We start from the raw sequence: 22,101 nt of genomic DNA, 5'->3' as shown, positions 1-22,101 counted from the left end.
TTAAATCTTTGATTTCATTTATCAGCATTTTATAGTTTCAGCATACATATATATTCTGGGAAAAAATCTCATTTTTGCTAGGTTTATATGTAGATATTTTACCACTTTTGATCAGGTATAAATGATAATTTTCTTAAAATTTAGTATGCAGTCGTTCGTTCATAGTACGTAGACATACCTTGAATCTTGCAACCTTGCTAAAATCACTTAATCTAGTAAGGTCCCCCCCCCCCCCAGTTTCTTTGGGATTTTTCTCTGTAAATGATCATCTGCAAATATAGAGTAGTTTTTTCTTTGTTTTCAATTTGTGCGTACAACCTCCTGTCTTTTTTCCCTTTTATTTTATTGTGTAGGAACTTTAGCATGATATTAAATAGGAGTGGTGAGAACAGATATTTTTGTCTTGTTCCTGATTTTAAGAGGAAAGCTTTTAGTCTTCAAGTATAAAGGGCCTTTTATGAAGTTATTATATATATTGTTATATTTAGCGTAATAGGTCTTTTACCAAGATAAGGATGTTCCCACTGTTCATAGATTGCTGAGAGTTTTATTGTGAGTGGACATTGAGTTCACTCAAATTTTCTTGCTCTATTTATTGAGATGATCATATGGCTTATCCTTTTTGGTCTGTTAATAAGATGAACTACATTGATTTATTTTCACATTTTGAGCCAACCTTGCATTCTCTTAGGTGTGCCTCTCTTGGACATGATGTATTATCATTTCATACATTAGTGTATTTGATTTGCTACTGTTTTGTTACGTATGTCTTTGTATCTATGTTCATGAAAGATACTTTTTCATAATTGTATCAGGATAATGCTGGCCTCCTGGAGTTAGAAAGTGTTTCTTCTATTTTCTGAAAAATTTGGGGTAGGTTTTATATTTATTTCATAAATGTTAGAGTTTGCAAGCTAACCCATTTGGGCCTAGAGTTTTCTTTGTTGAAAGATTTTAAAGGATAAATTTAATTAATAGGTTGATTAGGGTTATCTATTTCTTTTTGAAAACTTTCAGTCTTTGTATGAGTCACCTCTCACTGTGTGAGCTTTAATAATTTGTGTCTTTCAAGGAATGTATCTATTTCATCTATTTATTGCCATAAAGTTTTTTCTTTATTATCCTTTTAATGTCTGTAGCATCTGTAGTGATGCACTTTGTTTCATTACTGATATTAATGTTTCCTCTTTTTTATCTTTATTAGTATATTACCAGGTTCATCAAAATCTGATTACTTTTTCCAAATATCCAGTTTATTTTATTGCTTTTTAAAATAAGTTTGTAATTTCTTTGACTTCTGCTCTTTTAGTATTTCTTTTTGTATGCTTTGGGTTTAAATCTATTCTATTTCTTAAGGTGTAAGGTTAGGCCTTTGAGACCTTCTTTTTGTATTCAGCCCTACTTTAGATGGTCCCACGAATTTTATGACAATATTTTCTAAGTTCTTATGAGACTTCCACTTTGACCCATAGGTTATTTAGAAGTATGTTACTTAATTTCAAAATATTTGATTATTTTCTCCTTCCCTTTCTGTCTTTAAATAAAATCTCTAAAAATATATTTTAAAAAATTCTTACCCACAGTTCAGTGTTACAATCTTAGAGTTATCAGAAACCTGCATTTTAGAGTACTTGTCAGGGTCCTTTCCATTAATTTCTTTGAAGGTGGAACACTTTTCCAGGAATGTGCTTGCAAAAGCAAGTAAAGCAGTAACTGTCTGTAAATGGGAGGAGACTTGAAGATGGCTATGGTTAGAGATCTGTGAGAGAATTCACACACACACACACACATACATGCACACTCACAAATGATTCAATTGACTTAGATATCCATTCATCCAAAGTGAGAATTAAAAGGTTCCAAAGGCAAGTACAGAAACTTACATTGTTGTAAAAGAACCTTAGCTCTTTTAATAGAGAAGACAGTTGTTTTTCTAAGACTTGGTAAAGACATTATGAAGCACAGGAAATAATTTAGTAAGACATAATCTTTGTTTCCTAGACAGAATGCATTCAAGGGGGGGAAACCCCTTTGTTTTTTTTTATTTCTCATGCAGAGCAGTTGAATAATCCAAAAAACAAAACAAAACAACAACAAGAAACCTGTTATTTCACCAGAGTAAAAACCAAATTCTAATTTTGCAATAGAATACTTTGGATATTAAAACTCTTTCTTGTCTTTAACTTTAAATAAATATTCTGGTCTTAGCATGACTACACATAAAATTCCTTTCTCAGTTACTCATTTTCTACAAAACTGCAAGTCTCTATATCCAGTCAGTTATTATCCTATTTCTAACAATGATTTTACTTTAGGACAAAATTTACTTTCTTTCCTTTACAAAACAAAACAAACAAAAGACATGCCATTTGTATTTTTCCTTATCCAAAAATTAAAAAACATACTCTATTTCCTTTACCTACTTTTCATATACAGTCATTTTCTTTCACTCTTGTCATTTCTGGTAGTTTTAATTACACATGTTAAAATTCATAGTCCTTAAGAATCCTTAATTCCTAATGAAAAACAAGCAAGCAATTGTGGACTAGAAAATTTATAAATACATTTTATAATTACTAGAAGTATATTCTTCCTCATAGTAAATTTTTCAAACTGGCACAAATGTGTTTATTAACAGACCCAAGAATCTTTTTTTTGACTTTGTAAAAAAAGTTTAAAAACCATAAGTAGATAAACTTATTGTTTAGCATTTAATGTTTATCTTACTTGGAAGTCCTTTAGATATTAAATGAATATCCACTATTCAGTTTAACTTATTATAAACTTTATTTTTATTTAATGTACTTGCTTTTAATAATTATGTGTGGATTAGGCATTAAAAAGCTAACCATCATCTTGTTATTTTTCTTATTGACAAATATTGAAGATACACTTCCTTTTATTGAACCAACAAACTTAAACTTTTATTTATCAAAGATTATCTTAGATCATGTGATCATAAAAAACATTTGGGCCGTTTCTGTAGTCTGAGAGTATACGTGATTTGTATAAACAATTTTTTAAAGACAAGTAGAGCTTTTTACAAATTCATCTTGGCAATACCATTTGGAGACAGTAAAAATATCTATAACATAGATCGACATACATAAACATAGAGGACACAGAGATCTTACAGCTTTTGTTTTAAAATGTTTAGCCACATCTTATGTATAAAACTCAAAAGTATTTGGATATAAATTGTGTTTCTCATGAAATAAGTTAATGTTACTTTCTCAAATAGCCAATGTTTTACTAAAGATTTTTTATTTGCATGATGTAAGGATCCTTTTAGAGCTGTTTGTAGAGTCATTTTTGTCTTTTAGAAGCTTCTATTTGAAGAATACATTTCATTGTTTCATAGTGGTTTGGAATCCTTTTAAGGGTACTCCTTAAGGTGGAATTTTCTAAGTTAAAGGTTCTCCCAGAGTGGCCACTGCAATTCCAAAAATTCACCCATTTTCCAAAAGGCACAAGATCGTCATCCATCAACCAGGTTGCGCTTATCTTTGCCTTTAGATTTCTGAAGATGTCTTAATTATGATGAACTTGTTTTCCAACAACCTGTATAAAACACAGGGAATCATGTATTCTACCCTCTTATGAATAGAGTAGGGAAACTTACCAAGAAGCTTCAACAAACTACAGGTAGGCACAATAAAGTCAGAGAGCTCAAAACTCCAAGAAAGTGGAGCTTAGATCAAAGAGAGGCTTCGCCTCAAACTCCAGGGTTGGCAAGAAAGCAGTGAGCTCATTGGGTCTGTGGGTAACAGTGCCTGTTTGCTTGTCCATCTTGGAGTCATTGGGGGTCTTTGGATTCTACTTCTGATGCCATGAACTGTCAAAAGTTCAGAAATAACAGAAGTAAAACCAATGAATCACTGAAGTAGTAGTAATTAGTAAAAGTTTATTATGTATACACCAAAAACAATTTGTAAACCAGGAGCACTCAAAGCAAACATGGAATGAGGTTCAGTGGTATATTGTTACAGAACAGCTTATGTAGTAAGAAAGTTATTGGTTACGATACAGATGATCCTATTGTAAATTGATAATGCATTTAATACACCTAATCTACTGAACATCATTGCTTAGCCTAGCCTATAATAAATGGGCTCAGAACACTTATGTTAGTCTACAGTCAGACAAAATCTTCTAACACAAAGCCTATTTTATAATTAAATGTTGAATATGTCATTTATTGAATACAATATCCAAAAAAATGCCACAGAGTACACTATAGAGTATCGGTTGTTCACCCTCACGATTGCCTGACTGGGAGCTGCAGCTCACTGCCACTGCCCAGCATCACAAGAGAGTATCATACTGCTAGCCTGGGAAAAGATCAGAATTCAAAGTGAAGTTTCTACTGAATGCATATTGCTTTCACCCACCATAAAGTTGATAAATCGTAAGTCAAAAACCATTGTAAGTCAGGGACTATCATAAGCAAAAAAAGGGACAGATCAATTTAGCCTCGCAGAATAAGCTAAATTAAGCTTTGTTTGTATGACTAAACTGGTTTTGCATGTTCAGAGAACTTTCAAGTCTCGTCTGTTTTTTATTTTAACACAACCAAGAGTGTGAAACCAAAGTTATTAAAGTACATTAAGAATAGCATCAAAATATGTAAGACACCTAAATAAAACTTTTACACTGAAAATTACAAAACAGTGCTAAGAGACCTGTTAAAATAAATAAATGGAGAAATATTCCATCTTTTTAAAAGGGTTTTATTTATTTATTTTTAGAGAGGGGAAGGGAGGGAAAAAGAGAGGGAGAGAAACATCAATGTGTGGTTGCCTCTCACGTGCCCTCTACTGGGGACCTGGCCCAAAACCCAGGCATGTGCCCTGACTGGGAATCAAACCAGTGACCCTTTAGTTCGCAGGCCAGTGCTCAATCCACTGAGTCATACCAGCCAGGGCATCCATCTTTATGTAGTAGAAAACTGAGTATTACTAAAATAATCACATTCCTCCAAGTTGAGCTATAGCATCAGTAAAAATCCCCGAATTTTTTAATTTTGGTATGAATTCCAAAATTGATACCAAAATGTAAATGTTTCAGATGTCAAGACTGGTTATGCAGTTATAGTAATTAGACAGTTTGTATTAGAACAGCAGTTGTCAACCAATGTGCTGCAGGATGCACACTGGTGTGCCACAAGAATTTTTAAAATATGCAGTACCTGGCCATTTGATCAGGGGCACTGACTCTTCCTTTAGATTGTTAAATTAAAAAAATGACAATGGCTCACATAACAATAGCCTTCTGGTGTGAATCAAAAGTATATCTAATTTTGTGTCAGATCGGCAAAAAATATATTTTTGGGGGTGTGTTACAGAATTATAGTAATTAGTTTATGTGTGCCATGAGCTGAAAAAAGTTGAAAATCACTATTATAACAAGGTAGACAGACTGAGGAAGAATAGAGTGTCTAGAAACTATAGACCTTCACATACGTGGTTTCTTGATCTATGACAAAAGTTCCACTGAAGTTAAGAGAAAGCATTTATTTTTATAAATTATGTTAGGTAAACTGGATGTCTGTATGGACAAAAAAAAAAGAACCGTGACTTTTACCTTATAATTATATTTAAAAGTTTATTTGAGTTGGAAAATAGATATAGATGTAAAAGCTATACTTATCAATCTTCCAGAAGAAAACCTAGGAGAGTATCTTCCATCATCTTGGGGTAGGCAAAAAATTCTTAGAATATAAAATTGATGTTAGAATACATAATATTAAAAATTTCTATTCATCAAGACATGATTAGGAAAGAGAAGGCAAGCCACCTACCACAAGAATATATTCATAATGAATCTGGTGAGGGACTTGTATCCAGAAAATATAAGTAACTCTTCCAAATCAAAAAGGAAAAGGCACAAACAACCTAATTTTTAAAATATGCAAAAAAGTGAGCAGGTTCTTCACAAAGGAAGGCATCTGAGAGGCAAATATGCATAGGTAAAGGTGCTCTACATTATTACTTATCAGAGAAATGTCACAATGCAGAACCATCACACCCCTATCAGAATGGCTGAAATAAGAAACTGACAAGTGTTGCCAAGAATGTGAAACAACTGATGCTCTTCTGTGTTGCTGGTGGGAATGTAAATAGTTTCAGCCACATTGGAAAACCAGCACTACCTGTTAGAGCTAAACTATGCTCTATACTGTGATTCCAGGCCATATGTACCTAATAAAGGTAAAAAAAACCCCAAAAACCAAACCCCAAAACCCAAAACATAAAAACCATGTGCAAGGATGTTTATAACAACGTGAATGAATATCGGAAATACCTTGTTTAGCAAAAGTAGACAGACACAAAATAATTTTTACTATATGATCACACTGGTATGAGGTTTTAAAACAGGAAAAACTAATTTGGGGTAATAGAAGTCAGGACATTGGTTGACTCCAGGTAGGAGGAGTTAATGACTTAGAAGGGACAAGCAAAAACCTTCTGAAGTAATGGTAGTGTTTAATGTCTTGAGCTAGGTGGTAGTTATTCACATGTTTATATGTAAAAATTCATTGAAGTACTATGTGCTCAAGAGTTTTATGCTTTATTATTGTAAACAATTCTTAAGTGAATGATTAGAAAGAAAATACTTAAAAGATTTGCCATGAAAATTTCCTAATTTCCGTAGAGTACAAGAAACCCCATGTACACTTCATCTCGTTTCAGCATTTTGCCATACTTGTTTCTTGTGTCCCCAACTCATGTGCTTTTTTTTGTAGTTAGCACACATTTGAATGTCTAAATATCAGATGTATTAATTTAGTCTGATCATATTTAGCGACTTTATCATCAAATGTAATTTGTAACATTTTGGTATGCATAACATTGAATTTTCTATTTTCTATTTCCTGTACCCTTCTTTTTTGCACTCCTGGCTGTGATGTGGAAATAAATCTCTGCTACCTCTTTATTCTGAACTGATTTGACTTGTGCATCTCAAAGGAGAGTGGGTTGAGGCGGGTCCTTCTTATTTGTACCACATCTGAATCAGAGATCTTTTTATCTAAATGAGAGAGAAGTTTGAACCATATTTTTCATCTTTTTAAATGGAATAGTATTTTATTCTTTCATCTCAGTTTGTCTTTGATTGTCCTTTAAATTTTTATCCTACTTAGCCAATTTTACTTCCATTAAACTATAGAAAATTTTTATTGTTCTAGTGTGTCGAGTATATGAGATCTGTCCAGAAGGTATCCAGCTATGTAATAGGAAAAATAGAGACATTAGTTGAAGAAGATACAAGATACAAGAAACATTGTGCATAGGATGCCTCAGTCCCCTTCAAAGTAGGCACCTTGGGACCTCACACAGTTCTCCAAATTGCCATCAGCTGCCTTGTCATATTTTCCTGAATATCATCAATGGTCTGAAGTCTCTTCCCTTTTAAAGGTGATTTTAGTTTTGGGAAAAGCCAGAAGTCACAGGGCACCAAATCTGGGCTATAGTGGGGCTGAGTCACCTAGGTGATTTGAAGTTTCACCAAAGAACTTCTCATGAGATGTGATTGATGAGCGGGTACGTTGTCATGGTGAAGCTGCCAATCACCAGTTGCCCATAGCTGCGGCCTTCTGAATCATCTGAATAGTTTCCATGGAGGCATGTTCATACTGAACACAAAATTTGATGCAGATTTGTTGTTCTACTTGCTCAGTCATTGTGAATGCAGTGGCCACACAGTACACCTGAGCACTTAATGGCATCTACTGCCCCCGCTGACTAGTACAGTGAAGTCGTCATTGTTCATAAGTGTGCATTTCAGTCCACTCTCCTTGGCTGCCAGGTTACATCAATGTTGTGCAAATCATTTTCATTATATTAATAATGTTTGGACTTTTTCCAGACCCCGTGTGTGTGCGCACGCGCACATGTGTGCGTGTTTGTGTAATAGAATATTCCGCAGCAACATGTATGGATCTTGACATTATGCCAAATGAAATAAGTCAGGCAGACAAAGACAAATCCATTTGATCTCACTTATATGTGGAATAAAGACTAAGCTGATAAAGAACAGACTGGTTGTTGCTAGAGGTCAGGGATGGGGGAGGAGTGCAGTAAAATGGGCAAAGGGGTTCAAAAGGTACTAATTTTCAGTTATAGATAAATCATGGGGATATAATGTACTGCATTATGACTGTACAGTTAATAATGCTTTGTAGCCTATTTGAAAATTGCTGAGAGAACAATAGGTCTTACAAGTTCTTTAAAAATTTGTGTAATTTTGTACGGTGATTCTTGTGATTGTTTTGCCATTTACACAAATACTGAATATTGTGTTGTATACCTGAAATAAATGTAATGTTTTATGACAATTGTACCTTACTTTTTTTTAAAAAAGTGAGTTCTTGCTCTCTAGATGGGTCACAGGAGTATACAGCCACACTTTCAGTTGAAACTCTTCTTCTGCAATTTCAACTGATTTCTCTCTCCCTCTGTGCAAAGCTTCATTTGAATCAGTTAGATTTAAATTCTAAAAGTAAGTGTCCCTGATTCAGTAACTATTTAGTGATTGTCTGCCAGATGATAGGTGCAGTATAGGTGCTAAGCAGCATTTCTGATATTGCCAGCAGCAAGAGACCAGTAGTGTTCCTTTTGATAATGTCAGTCACAACATGGCACTTTGCATGCTGAGAAAAAGTAGAGTCTAAAAAAGGGGGAAAATAAACGTTCATGAGATGGTATTAGAAAATATTTGTTATAGTAATAGGTGCAACTATAAGAAAATATATGTAAGTACATGTACTCTTAATTATTTGCATTATAGTGCAAGATAATTTGTTAAGCTGCAATAGACTTAACAGCTCAGAACATTTATCATCTCATAGTTTGAGTGGGTCAGAAATTGAGGAGCAGCCTGGCTGGGTGGTTTTGCCTTGAGGTCTTCCATAAGGTTACACTCAGGATTTAGGCCGGGAGTGCAGTCATCTGATCACTTGATTGTGGTTGAAGCATCCGCTTCCTAGCTGGTTTGTTACCATGGCTATTGCCAGAAGACCTCAGATCCTTTTGACTGTGGGCAGGAACTGCCAGTTGCTCATCACGTGGACCTTTCCATAGGACTGCTTGAGTGATCGCGTGATGTAGCAGCTGGTTTCAGAGAGCAGGAGCCAGGAGAGAAAGTAAGGAGGAAGCCATAGTGCCTTTTATGTCCTAATTTTGTACATCATGCACTGTTACTCCTATCACATTATATTCATCAGAAATAAGTTACTAAGTACAGCTCACACTTAAGACGAGCAAGGGAGACTGCTTTTTTGAAGGGTGAAGTATTAATCTGTGCACATATTTTAAAACCACCACTTTATTCTAATAGAGGTATGACATTACTGTAATTTTTGGGTGGCAGGAATATTTGTCCATTTTGTTCATATTGTATCCTCAGCACTGCAAAATAGTGCTCTGGAACATGTCAGAATAAAGCCTTATTCCAAAAAAAATAGGTAAAATACTTGTGAACTTGTATCCATGGTTAACCTTTAAGTTTGCCATGTATCTATGAATCTGTTAAGATTTGAGTTATTTCAGATTATTTTTCTTATTATTAAAACAGTATTAATTAGGCCTGTCTGGGTGGCTCAGTTGGTTGAAGCCTGTACACCAAAAGGTTGTGGATTCCACCCCCAGTCAGGGCACATACCTAGGTTGCAGGTTTGAACCCTGGGAAGGCAACTGATTAATGTTTCTCTCTCTCTCCTCCCCCCCATCACCTTCCCCTCTCTCTGAAATCAATAAACATATCCTTGGGTGAAGATTTTTTTAAAAACAATATTAATTAGAACTTGTATTTTTGCCCTTTAAGATTTTTAAAATATATTTTTACCCTTTACTATTGCAGACAGTCTGACTTAATTCAGATAGAGGATCATAACCTGTTGCTAAATTTATAATTTCTATGGGGAAAATGTGTTGTATTCTCTACATATGTTAATAACTATCCATGACTAGACATAACATATAGTTAAATTCATTTGCACAACTATCATCTTCTAATAAATTTGAGTTGGTGATAGGCAATTAGCTATATCTCAAATGTTTAAATAAATCAGGTGTTTAAATAAAAATTGTGTCCTGCCCCGACTGGTTTGGCTTGGTTGGTTGAGTGTCCTCCCGCAAAGTGAAAGATCGCCAGTTTGATTACTGGTCAGGCCACTTGCCTGGGTTGTGGGTCCGGTCCCCGATTTGGGAACTTATTAGAGGCAACCATTTGATGGTTCTCACATCGACATTTCTCTCCCTTTTTTTTTCTCCCTCCCTTCCTCTCTCTCTCTAAAAATAAATAAAATCTTTAATAAAAATAAGTAAAAATTAAGTCCTTATCAAAATATGAGAAAAACACTTAGCAACTGTTGAAATAGTAAATAATTGGATTATTTTCAAAACTATAGATGGTCTTTCTATATTTGTTACATGGTAAATTTTGATTTTTCTAATTTAGAATATAAGTTCTTGGGATTAAAATATCTGATCAATTGACTAAAGCATAAGTGTATCATTACACACATTAATTTGTTTAATAGTTTATTTTTTATTGTATACACATTAATTTTTAATTGTCATAAGCCATTATTACATTACTTCTCATTCATTATACATTGTATACTTCATATATTAATCACCATAAACCTAAGTTTGTTTTCTTAAGGTTAACTTCTAACTGGCCAGGGCTAAAGGAACAATACAGTGCTTGATGAAGAAGCAAAGATAACCTAGTGTAATAGATTCCCAAATAATTTGACCATGAACCCCAGTGAGCACTTCTCTAAATATATAGGGTCTGGCAGAAGTAATGCCATTGAGTGTGTGGTTGGTAGGGTACATGAATATCTCATAAGAGATGGGCAGCAAAACATTTCACTTAAAATATCATATGGTGTGGTTGAGTGATAATTGTTATGTTATAGAATTACATGCTTACGATTTTGTAATAAAATATTTTTATGTAATAAAAAAGGGGTGTTATTTGTGCCAGACCCTGTATTTGCTTGTTTACTTATAAATTATATGTCTTGTTATCTTTGTCAGTCTTAAGGATGAAATATACTTGGCAGCAAGATTTTTCAAGTGGAGATATAAAACTGTTTTCAGATGGCCATCTTTTTGATTAACTCATCTGATCAGTTTTTTTGTGGTTGGTTGGTGTTATCACGGGCCTAAATGGTTTCACTAGAAGGAAGAGAAGTATTAGTTTGCCTTTTGTTTGTGCTTGTATTAATATTTTGTTTAATACATGGTTTCGTTTTAGGAATCTTCTGCAGCTTACCAATTTTGTGAGTAAAAACTAAGTCCCATCCAAAATTCCACTGAACTGGGCACGCAAAAACTGCCATATATGTCACAGTATAGTGAGAAAGAGCCAGCAGGTAAGCAAGGTGTCTGTCATTTCCTGTACATTAAGGACTTTGTGTTTTTCCTTCAAGGCACCTTCAGTACTATATATATGACATGTGATTATGGTCTTACATAAGGCCAGTTTTGATCCACATATTAAATATTTGTAAAGTTTAATTTCTAATTTTTGATGAAAATAATTGCAGATAGGAATTCTTATATTTTCTTTTCACATTCCCTTGGCTTCTCTTGTGCTTTCCACTTTGGAGACTAATGCATTATAGGACAAATTACTTAAAGGGTATCAAACTCATTTTCACCAGGGGCCACATCAGCCTTGCAGTTGCCTTCAAAGGGCCGAATGTAATGTTAGGACTGTCAGATAAAACAAGGTGGAGGGCCGGATTCAGCCTGCGGGCCTTGTGTTTGCCACCTGGGACTTAAATACTTAATTTTAACCTTAATTTTTTAATCTTTAAAATAAAGTACAGTATCTACCTCATTAGGTTGTTGAGGGGATTAATTAACCTAACACTTGATACTGTACCTTACAAGTACATGCTGTTTTTTTCCATGCTTCAAAGCAATTATATTGCTTATTTTAATGCAAAAAAGATACGTTAAGTGTTGTATTTATTGACTATTCCATATACTGTGAGGTAATATTTTGTTTAGTTGCTGCATTGTATGTGTAAAATCTAATTGAATGACTGAACTTCATGTATATAAAATACTGTCATATTTAGTAAAAGATGCTATACTATATATTTACTACTATTATTTATTTGGCATCAGAATTCAGTGTTCAAGTTAATCAAATGTTTATGGCTTATCTTATCATAATGTATGCCACTGGTAATTTTGAAAGGTAGGGTAGCATGTATTTGACTTGGCTCATCATTGTTTTCTTTTAGAGAATTTTATCTGACCCTAACTTTTGGGATATATTTATTGTGATTCAATTGGTTCTTTGTGATAGCTTAGATATTGTTTAAAGTTACTTGTTACTATTGACAGGAATGTATTCACTCTTAATGTAGTTGAAACCATCATCATATCAGGTGCTAGTAATTCACTCAACAAATATGTATTGAACACTTATGTATAAGGTACTTTACTTAGATAATTTGGAGGATCATTCTCCAATTCTTAATGAGCTTTTTGCACTGTAGCAGTTTGCATGTGAAAATCTTTTTTGGTAGGTCACATTTTAAAAATCTTAAGTACCTTAAATTAGAATCAAACTTTAAAAGATGTTTTTGCTGCCCTGGTTTGTGTGGCTCAGTGGATTGAGTTCCAGCCTTGAACCAGAAGGTTGCTGGTCCCATTCCCAGTCAGGGCACATTCCTGGATTGTGGCCCAGGGCCAGTAGGGGGCGCATGAGAGGCAGCCACAATTGATGTTTCTCTCCCTTTCTTTCTCCCTCCCTGTCTCTCTAAAAGTAAATAAATAAAATATTTTTGCTGGTAAAGAGGCTATATAACTCATAACATAGTACTTCATATTTATTTTTTTACATATGTTCTATAGTACTGGTAAGGTACACTTGATGTTAAGTAGCGTATGTCTTGGCAAAAACTACCATGTATAGAAACAATACCCCTACAAGTCACCAGAATGAAGGTCATTGCTCTGCCTCTTTTATTTTTAACTTTTTCAGCAATGGATCAAGAATCCAATAAGGCTGCCTGGCCCAAACCAGCAGGAGGATATCAAACAATCACAGGCAGGAGATACGGAAGAAGACATGCATACGTCAGTTTTAAACCTTGTATGACCAGGCATGAAAGAAGCTTAGGTCGAGCTGGTGATGACTATGAAGTGTTGGAACTAGATGATGTTCCAAAGGAAAATTCCTCAGGTATACAACGTGGAATTACTTAAGAACTTTTCTAAGCATGTGGGAATTGATCTTGTAGTATTTGAAATTGTCATTGAGTTTATATGTCTATGAGTAAAATGCTGTATATTTTTTACCAAGAAATTCTATTTTGAAATTTTTATTTAAATTTTATTGAATTGATATTAATACTTAAACATAGAAGAAAATAGAATATGGCCAATCATTAAAATATAACTACACTGGCATGTCAGGGATTACGTTGTCACATTCTTTAGGCAGAGGAAATTTTCACCTTTTAATCAAAAAATACTTTTAAGATATGAACTGAGTATATTTTCCCCTGCATATTATATTTAAATAATTTCTGGGTTTTTAGCTTGGCTCATTTAATTTTTTTTAATTATTTTATAAAATTAAATATCAAGTAATAGTTATTTATTCATTTAAAATTTCTTAATCAGTGGTTTGAAAAACTGTTTTGCAGATATGCATGTATTATATCATTTTGGGCTAGAATGTCATCTTTCTCTTGTCCTGAGCAAACTTGATAATTCTAAATTATTTTCACTGCTATTTATATATAAGAATCTGAATTATGAAGGTCATTCTGGTAAAGAAGCCTTTATGTGATATGACAAGACTGACTTGCAGTTATTTGTAGTTTATAAACTTTTTTCCAAAAAATCTCAAATGTCTTCATTTTTATAATTACATTAGTAGTGATAAAAAGATAGTATTGGTAAAGTAATTTATAGAATATATATGATTTTAATCTTGTGTCAAGTTGCTGACAAACTATGGCAAAGAGAATCAACACTGACTTTTGTTGTTTTTCATTTATCGCTGTAATATATCTAAAGTTAACTCATTATTATAGCTGTATTCAACAATCCACTAGAGACAGAGATATAATCTTCTGAATTGACATCAAACAGAATAGAGTCTCATTTCTGTTAGATCTATAATCTGATCTTATATCTGTTATAAGTACTCTTGAAGTTTTTGTTTTAATCTGCATGTAATAAAAGAAGTTTGAATTACGCACCCCAACAGTTGAGAGGGCAGTGAGTTCACTTATGCCTTTTATTGTTTGGTCTTTCATTAGCCTCTCCTTTTAATGACTTTTACAGAATGTTTTACATAATAGGACTTAAGCGAGAAACCTGCAAAAGACATCTAAGTGAGTTGATACTGAGTGTCTACACAGTGGCATAAATGAACCATAGGGTAGCCATTCTGCCTTCCCAGTTAAGTTAGGGCACATAGAAGCACCTGTCAGAGAAATCCTTTTATGTTTTTAAGTGGGTAATAATTGGTATGATTTCTACTTTAATAGCCATTATTAAATCAGTTATCTAAATTAATAATTCTAAATATTTTTTGTTTTCTATGAAGGTTCCAGTCCATTGGATCAAGTTCAGTCTTCTTTACCCAATGATCCTTTATTTGAAAACAGTGAAACAGGAATTCCCATTTGTGATACAGCATTGAATCAAACCATTGAGAGCAGTCCATCCTTTGCTGCAGTACATCATAATGAGGAAGGCAGGGAGACCTTAGGAAGCAGTACAAATCTTCATAATCACTCTGAGGGAGAATACACTCCAGGAGTTTGTAACGCCTCAAGTGTCCAAAATGGAATTGCATTGGTTCATACTGACTCTTACAATCCAGATGGCAGACATGGAGAGGATGATGACCGTCTTCAGCTTTCTGCAGAAGTTGTGGAAGGTAGTAGATATCAGGAAGCACTGGGCAATACAATATTTGAGTTGGAAAATGGAGAGGTAGAGGCATATACTGGTCTTTCACCACCAGTTCCTTCTTTTAACTGTGAAGTACGAAATGAGTTTGAAGAATTTGATTCAACGCCTTTAGTGAAAAGTTCTACTGGTGATACTGAATTTGTCAATCAAAACAAACAGGAATTTCGGAGGTCCTCTTCTGAAGAGGACGTTATTAGAAAGGAACAAAATAATCCTAGCCAGGAGACACAGAGAGAAAACTCAACTGAAGATTCAGCCTGTGCTCTGGGGCATATTTGCCGTGAACAAAATACCAGGGATAGGGACAGCAACCAGGGAAGTTCTCCTGAACAGGTAGTGAGACCCAAAGTTAGAAAACTGATCAGTTCAAGCCAGGTGGACCAAGAAACAGGTTTTAATAGGCATGAGGCTAAACAAAAAAGTGTTCAGAGGTGGAGGGAGGCTTTGGAAGTTGAGGAAAATGGCTCAGATGACCTCTTAATAAAATGTGATGATTATGATGGAGAACATGACTGTATGTTCTTGGATCCACCTTACTCAAGAGTTACACAGAGGGAAACAGAAAATAACCAGATAACGTCAGAAAGTGGAGCCACAGCAGGAAGGCAAGAAGTTGTGGATAACACCTTTTGGAATGGTTGTGGAGATTATTACCAACTGTATGACAAAGACGAAGATAGGTAAGGTTTTACTCAGTGATTTGCCAGATTGTGTAGTGAGCAAAATGGTTTATTTCTAGTACCATGATGTGTGATGATTGGGCGCTCAGACATAGTCATGTTTTGACTTATCAGGTATTCTTATTTACCAAGTACTAACCATATGTGCAAACTAGTGGTTAGTTTTTTACAAACTTTTCTTTGAGGTGTTTCAGGAGTTTACAGAAATTAAAACCAGGTAATGATTATTACTGTAAGAGAATAGATACAAATTATTTTAATGCTTTGTATTTCAATGAATAAAATCAAGGTATTGTATTTTTTAAAATTCTGTGCTAAGCCAGTCTGGGCTTAAAAGGTAATTAAAACCACAGAAAATTTTGATTGATAATATTGTGTTAATTTTGCTAATATTTATTAATATCACCTGTTTCTTTATTCTTCCTGTTGCTTCTTCTATCACTGTTTTTTTAAATTATTTTTACTTAGCATTTAATTTTCATTGAAATTCTATGTGGTGTATACTATTTTTTCCCCATTCGTGAATGAGGACACCAAGGCACAAGAGAGTTAGTTAACATCCTAAGGTCACAGAGCTAGTAAGCCATAGAGCTGGAATTTGAATATCTGCTTATTGCCTAACTCCAAACTCTCTGTTCTTCACCACTACAGTTTACTGTTTTCACAAGAACATGTAACTTTCCTTACAGTAAGCATTCTGATTCCTCTTCCATAGTATTTTCCCCACAAACTGTAAAATGACAGAAAGCGGAGGGAAATGGAGAAATTTCTTTGTCCAACTGCTGACTTTCATTATTCCAGAGTCCAGATGTCATTTTAAGCTAGTTGTAACCTGAACTATATTCAATTACAGGGCAATTTTAAGATTTTATTGGTTTGTGGAAATAATTTTTTAACTAGAAAGTACATCAAAGGAATAAATTTATCCTTTAGAATGCATTTTGTGTGTTTTATTTCATACCATAAAATTAATAAAATATATGTTTTCTTTTTTGTACTTAAAAAAATGAATTTATTGGGGTGACATCAGTTAATAAAATTATATAGGTTTTAGGTATACAATTCTATCATACATCATCTGTATATTATAATTATATGTTAATATACTTTGGACAATGAATTAAGTAACTTGTAGAAACAATGGAAATAAAATTTTTACACTATCATGGAAATTTGTAAATTTTAAGGATTAGCAGACAATTATTTATGTGACCTACTGCTTTTTAAGCTAAAGGTAAAGGTAGCTGAGAACTTTTGCCTGACTTATTTCTATTTTTTTCAGTTTAGGTCCACAGTCTTTTATCCAAAATCCAAAGTTCTAAAAACGGATATTGGCAGCAAAACCTGACCTGACTTTTTGACGGCAGATCTGGGTCTGAACTAAAATGACACTTTTTTTCCAAGTATTTATGTATTTTATTGCAATAATATGAGTGCTTGATTTCTGGGTGTTGGCTTTGACCCCACTGGGAATTGTTAGATAGTGTTTCTAAATCTCAGGGAGAAAAAAATCTGAATTCCAAAACATATTCAGCCCTAAGATTTTTGGATTGGTTTGTGAACTCTACTATACCTCGAGGTAACTATTAAAAAAATAAAACAACTTACAGTTTTATGTAACTTACCTCTTTGAAAGTATGAAGTTGTTGGCATTTCTTTCCTCTGACATACTTTACTTTTTAAAGAAAATAATTTGGCTGTACCTTCTCCATTGTGGACACACTAGTCAAAAATAAAAACCTCTTTTGTTTGCTTTAAAGAGTCAGGCCTAATATCATCTAATGAAATTGGAATTTTTATGCTATTTGCCAACGTATAGAGAGAGTAGTTTTCTTGACTCTTGGTTTTTAAATTGATTCTTTTTGTGAATAGAAGTGTTTTCTTTGCCTAGAACGACTCTGGACTTTTTAATGATTATAGGTGATATATTAGCATATTTATTTATAGTGTTTTTTTCCTTAAGTGAAATGTCAGTAAAGTGGGGGGACCCCAAAAACCCCGGAATTATCTTCTGGAGGGCAGCCCTGCTAGGTGTGTGTTCTAGGAACCCATGTGTATCAGTGTACTAGCTGGTGTTGTGTTCGGCCTTAGTGAATTTTTTTAAAAGACTCTTCCAATATGTTTGCCCATTTCATGACGAGTGATTTACAAGTGCATCTGCCCACATGGTGCTGAGTGTTCAGCAGTTTTTGACCAAAACTGGCAGACTGCCATGCCCCACCTTCCCTATTCCCCTGACCTCACCCCTAGTGACTTCTTTTGTTTCCCTGGATGAAGAAAAGTCCTCAAAGGGAAAAATTTTGCCTATGTGGAAGAAGTAAACAAAAAATGGCAGAAGCACTAAAAGGCATCAAAATCGACAAGTTCTAAAACTGTTTTGAGCAGTGGGAAAAAACATCTCGATAAATGTATTGCATCAGATGGAGAGTACTTTGAAGGTGACTGACATTTAAACGTAAGAATAAATACTGTTTTATAAATCAGTTTTTTTAGGTCCCCTTTCGTATTCTGAACAATGATAGTTTTTTTTTTTACAGACAGAATATGCAGATAAGAAAATCACTTACAGTTTTCTTTCAACCTTTAGAAATTTCAACAATAGAAACTTTTTTCTTTCAACTTTTTAGTAATAAATTGACTAACAGAACCTGTAGTTGGGTGTGCTTAAATGATGAAACCAGTTTTGGAGCATTTTTTTAAAAACACATTGTTCTCAAAGGTAATGTTTCTACCTAGGATTCCACTAATATTTGCATCTTTAAGGACCTCATTTCAATAGTCCTACAAATTTTAAGGAGTAATTCTATCTTACTGTTTCCAGTTCCTCTGCCTTTACTCCCTGCAAAGCATCACTGTTGACAGATACCTTTTAATATGGTGCCGGATAAAAGTTGGAATTTAATAGTTTTACACTTCTATTTAGTTTCATTTTGCTACTTGTTCATCTACGGGATGTTTTACTGTAGTCCTACTCAGTTCTGATATTATCAGGTTGGAGAAATGGGAGAACACAGTGACTCTACCATAAGTATCTTGAGAAGGAAAGTGCAAATAGCTTGTTTTGAGCATGCAATATTTTTTTGAGTTTTCACTGCTTTGTAAAACTTAATGTACTTGAAAAGGTTTTTGTTCTGTTTATAATATTTAGTTATGAATTGAACTCCCTTATCAAGAACATAACTAAAATTTACTGTGACATACGTAGATATAGGAATTTTGGCCACTTCAGAAATATATAGTGTATATATTCTTTGTAAGTGGAAAGGTGTTTTAATGAATGCATGACCCTTTTTCTGAAAATTCTAAATGATCACTTAATCACATCTGAAACACGACAGTCTACGGGATAAACGTTGCAGCTGGTAGCATTGCTCTGAGCTGTTTGACGGGAACTGAGCACCACCTTATTAAATTAGAACTGCAAGGGGAATTTTAATAGGCAGCATATAATTACCAGACTTGGAATTAGACCAAAGAGCTAAGGTTAATACCCTGTTCTTTTGAAATACACCCTGAGAATTTTAATAACTCTTTGAGTACAAGATCTTGAGTTTAAGAGGACCTTTCAGCCATTCCAGCACATTTTAAACTTGGGCCTAACTGTTCTGAAGAGAGGCATGCCATCTTCTAACCATTTATTATCCCCTTGAGGTTTCTTTCATGGTGTTTCTGTCCCTAGTCCTTAACCTTGCGTAAAAGGTGAAAAACCTTACCCAAGATAAAAATGTCAAGACAGCTTTTTTTGTTGTTGATGTTGGGAGAATAAAAAGAATAGCCAGTTAGTTGATGTCAACTTGATATATTCAAAAAAGATTTACTGAAATCTTAATGAAATCTCCTAGTGTCAGAATTTGTTGAGTATTCTTGAATTCTTTAATGATTGCCATTTCCCTGGAGTTCACCAACCTTATGAGGAAGACGATATACAGATAATTATCATGAGACTAAATTAAGCTGCTTTCCTCTTCCATATTGAGTTAGCTAAAGGCCACGAAGAAAGGGCTTCTCTGATCTTCCTGTATCTCGACAAATAAAATGTCTGTGAGCGACCAAGACAAAGATCTTAAAGCACGTGTTCTAACATTTTATCTTGTTTCCAAGTTCATAGAAGCTTAGAAGGAGTAAATTAGAGATAAACAGCTTTGTTCTTTGGGCATCGTAGGGAATTACAGATTTTAATAGATATTAAGGGAAATAACTAGGAAGTTGTAGAAGACAGGCATGATTCAAAAAGGACACCATGTGGTCCTTAAGTACTACATGAAATAAGCGGGCTTGTATATTTAAACAACTTCCATTTATACTGCTGTATTACAACATGGTTAAATGTTAACAGTGGTTCCTAGACTGCTTAGATTATGTTCAGTGTACTGTCTTTGAAAATACAAAGAATCATTTGTTTTAACACAATTTCAATCCAGAGTATTTTCAATAAAAATTTTGAAAGTTTTTTTTGATCCTCTACTAGTCAGGTAACAAAATTATTTAAAATTTCTTTTTTCCCTAGGCTTCTATGTAGCTGAGTATTTACGCATGTGATAAATGCCAGGGGAGACAAACCAGTTCCTTGAGGGATTTAGTGAAGAAGTTGCTTTTGTCTGGTTTTACCTCTAGATCTTATTTCTACCTAGGATTTGTATATAAATTACTTGTCTAAAAATCATATATAATTTCATTCCACATGTGAGAAAAGGTTTTTTGGGTTCATGATTGGATGTGTAAAGAGTGTAACATTCCAATAAGTTACAGTTGTTTGCTGTGGAATACAGCTCTAAATGCTAATGGAAGACAGTACTAGTAGTAGACCATATGAACATTAAAGAGGTTCTTAATTTATTTTTTTTGAGAATTTGAAATGTTTAACCCGTGTGCTTTTGTAATCAAGAACTAATGGTCCTCTGTGCCACAATTATTTTGTATACTATTTGTTCCGTTGCTTATTTTCTTTGAAAACTTATTTTTAAATTCTTTCTCATTTTGCTTTTAGTTTCATAAACTCCTGTCACTCTTAGTAGATAACTTTGTCTCCTGCTTTCCTGGGTATACTGAAATAGTTAAACATGAACTTTCTTGTCTTCCTCTTCTCCATGTTAGAATATCTCAGTATCTATTCCTGTTTTTAATTTATTCGATGAAGAGACGTAACTTTTCTAATTCTGTGCCTAAAATCATACCTGATACCTTGCTTTTTCTGTTATCCTCATTCCTGGATTGCTTCCCTCTCCTCTCATTCTCCAGTTTTTCTAATTCTGGGGAGAACCTTCACTTGACCTTGTTCCCTCTATTAACCACTTGCCTGTTTGTTTTCTCTTTTATTGCTGAATTTTCAGAGTAAGTGTTCCACACCCACAGCTTCTATTCCTTCACTATCCATTCTTTTTGAATGCCTCCAAATCTGACTCTCAGTATTGTCTATTGTGTAATGTTAACAGTGACCTCCTAATTTCCAGTCAGTTGACTTTTTTCAGCATTTACTTTCTTTGACAACAGTGCTACTACTAAGCTGTTCGTTCCCCCTTCCTTGCTCAACGGTTTCTTTTCCATTGACTATGTCTCCTCTGGACCTGCAGGGTTTGGCAAACATTTTAAAAAGATGACCAGAGAGTAAATATTTTATGCTTTGTGGACCAAAAGATAAAAGCAAGGATATTTTGTAGGTACTTAGGTAACCATTTCATTTAAAAAAAAATTTATTGGGGTGACGTTTGTTAACAGGATTATATAGTTTTCGAGTGTATATTTTTATTATATTGTCCATATATTGTATTGTGTGCCCACCACCCAAAATCAAATCATCTCCCACAACCATATATTTGGCCCCCTTTTCCCTTTACTCCTCCCACTCCCTTCCTCTGGTAACCACCACACTGTTGTCTGTGTCTATGAGTTTCAGTTTTATATCCCACATATGAGTGAACTCATATGGTTCTTAGCTTTTTCTGACTCACTTATTTCACTTAGCATAATATTCTCAAGGTCCATCCATGTTGCAAATATATTTTATCTTGTGGCTATATTCTCAAGGTTCATCCATGTTGCAAATATATTTTATCTTATGGCTGAGTAGTATTTCATTGTATATATGTACCACATCTTTATCCAGTCCTCTTAACAAGGACACTGATTGTCTCCATGTCTTGGCCACTGTGAATAATGCTGCAGTGAACACAGGGCTGCATATATCTTTGTGAATAAATGTTTTCAAGTTTTTTGGGTAGTATCCTGAAGAGGGATTGCTAGGCATATGGTAACTCTGTTCTTAATTTTTTGAGGAACCACCATACTGTTTTACATGTTGATTGTACCAGTTTACATTCCCACCAGCAGTGAATGACGGTTCCTTTTTCTTCACAGCCTCTCCAACATTTGTTATTCTTACCTGTTTTGTGGATAATAGCCATTCTAATAGGTATTTCATTGTAGTTTTTTAAAAATTGTTGACACTGTTAATAGATGCCCTC

General features: G+C 34.1%; 1 protein-coding gene across 2 annotated transcripts in view; it reads left to right on the top strand.

Moving 5' to 3' along the window:
- PJA2 (praja ring finger ubiquitin ligase 2) overlaps nucleotides 1-22,101 on the top strand; it is a 70,327-nt gene that overhangs the window by 4,582 nt on the left and 43,644 nt on the right. For both annotated transcript variants that reach the window (XM_024563253.3, XM_053911303.1), the window contains exons 2-4: nucleotides 11,266-11,383; nucleotides 13,012-13,212; nucleotides 14,590-15,640. In XM_024563253.3, the coding sequence (XP_024419021.2) occupies nucleotides 11,353-11,383; nucleotides 13,012-13,212; nucleotides 14,590-15,640 (1,283 nt within the window). In that variant the 5' untranslated portion in view covers nucleotides 11,266-11,352. The remainder of the gene's footprint in view (nucleotides 1-11,265; nucleotides 11,384-13,011; nucleotides 13,213-14,589; nucleotides 15,641-22,101) is intronic.

This window comes from Desmodus rotundus, chromosome 1 (assembly GCF_022682495.2).
Source record: "Desmodus rotundus isolate HL8 chromosome 1, HLdesRot8A.1, whole genome shotgun sequence".
Classification (NCBI taxonomy): domain Eukaryota; kingdom Metazoa; phylum Chordata; class Mammalia; order Chiroptera; family Phyllostomidae; genus Desmodus; species Desmodus rotundus.
Note: the sequence above shows the minus strand (reverse complement) of the source record. Positions and strands in the feature narration are given on the sequence as shown.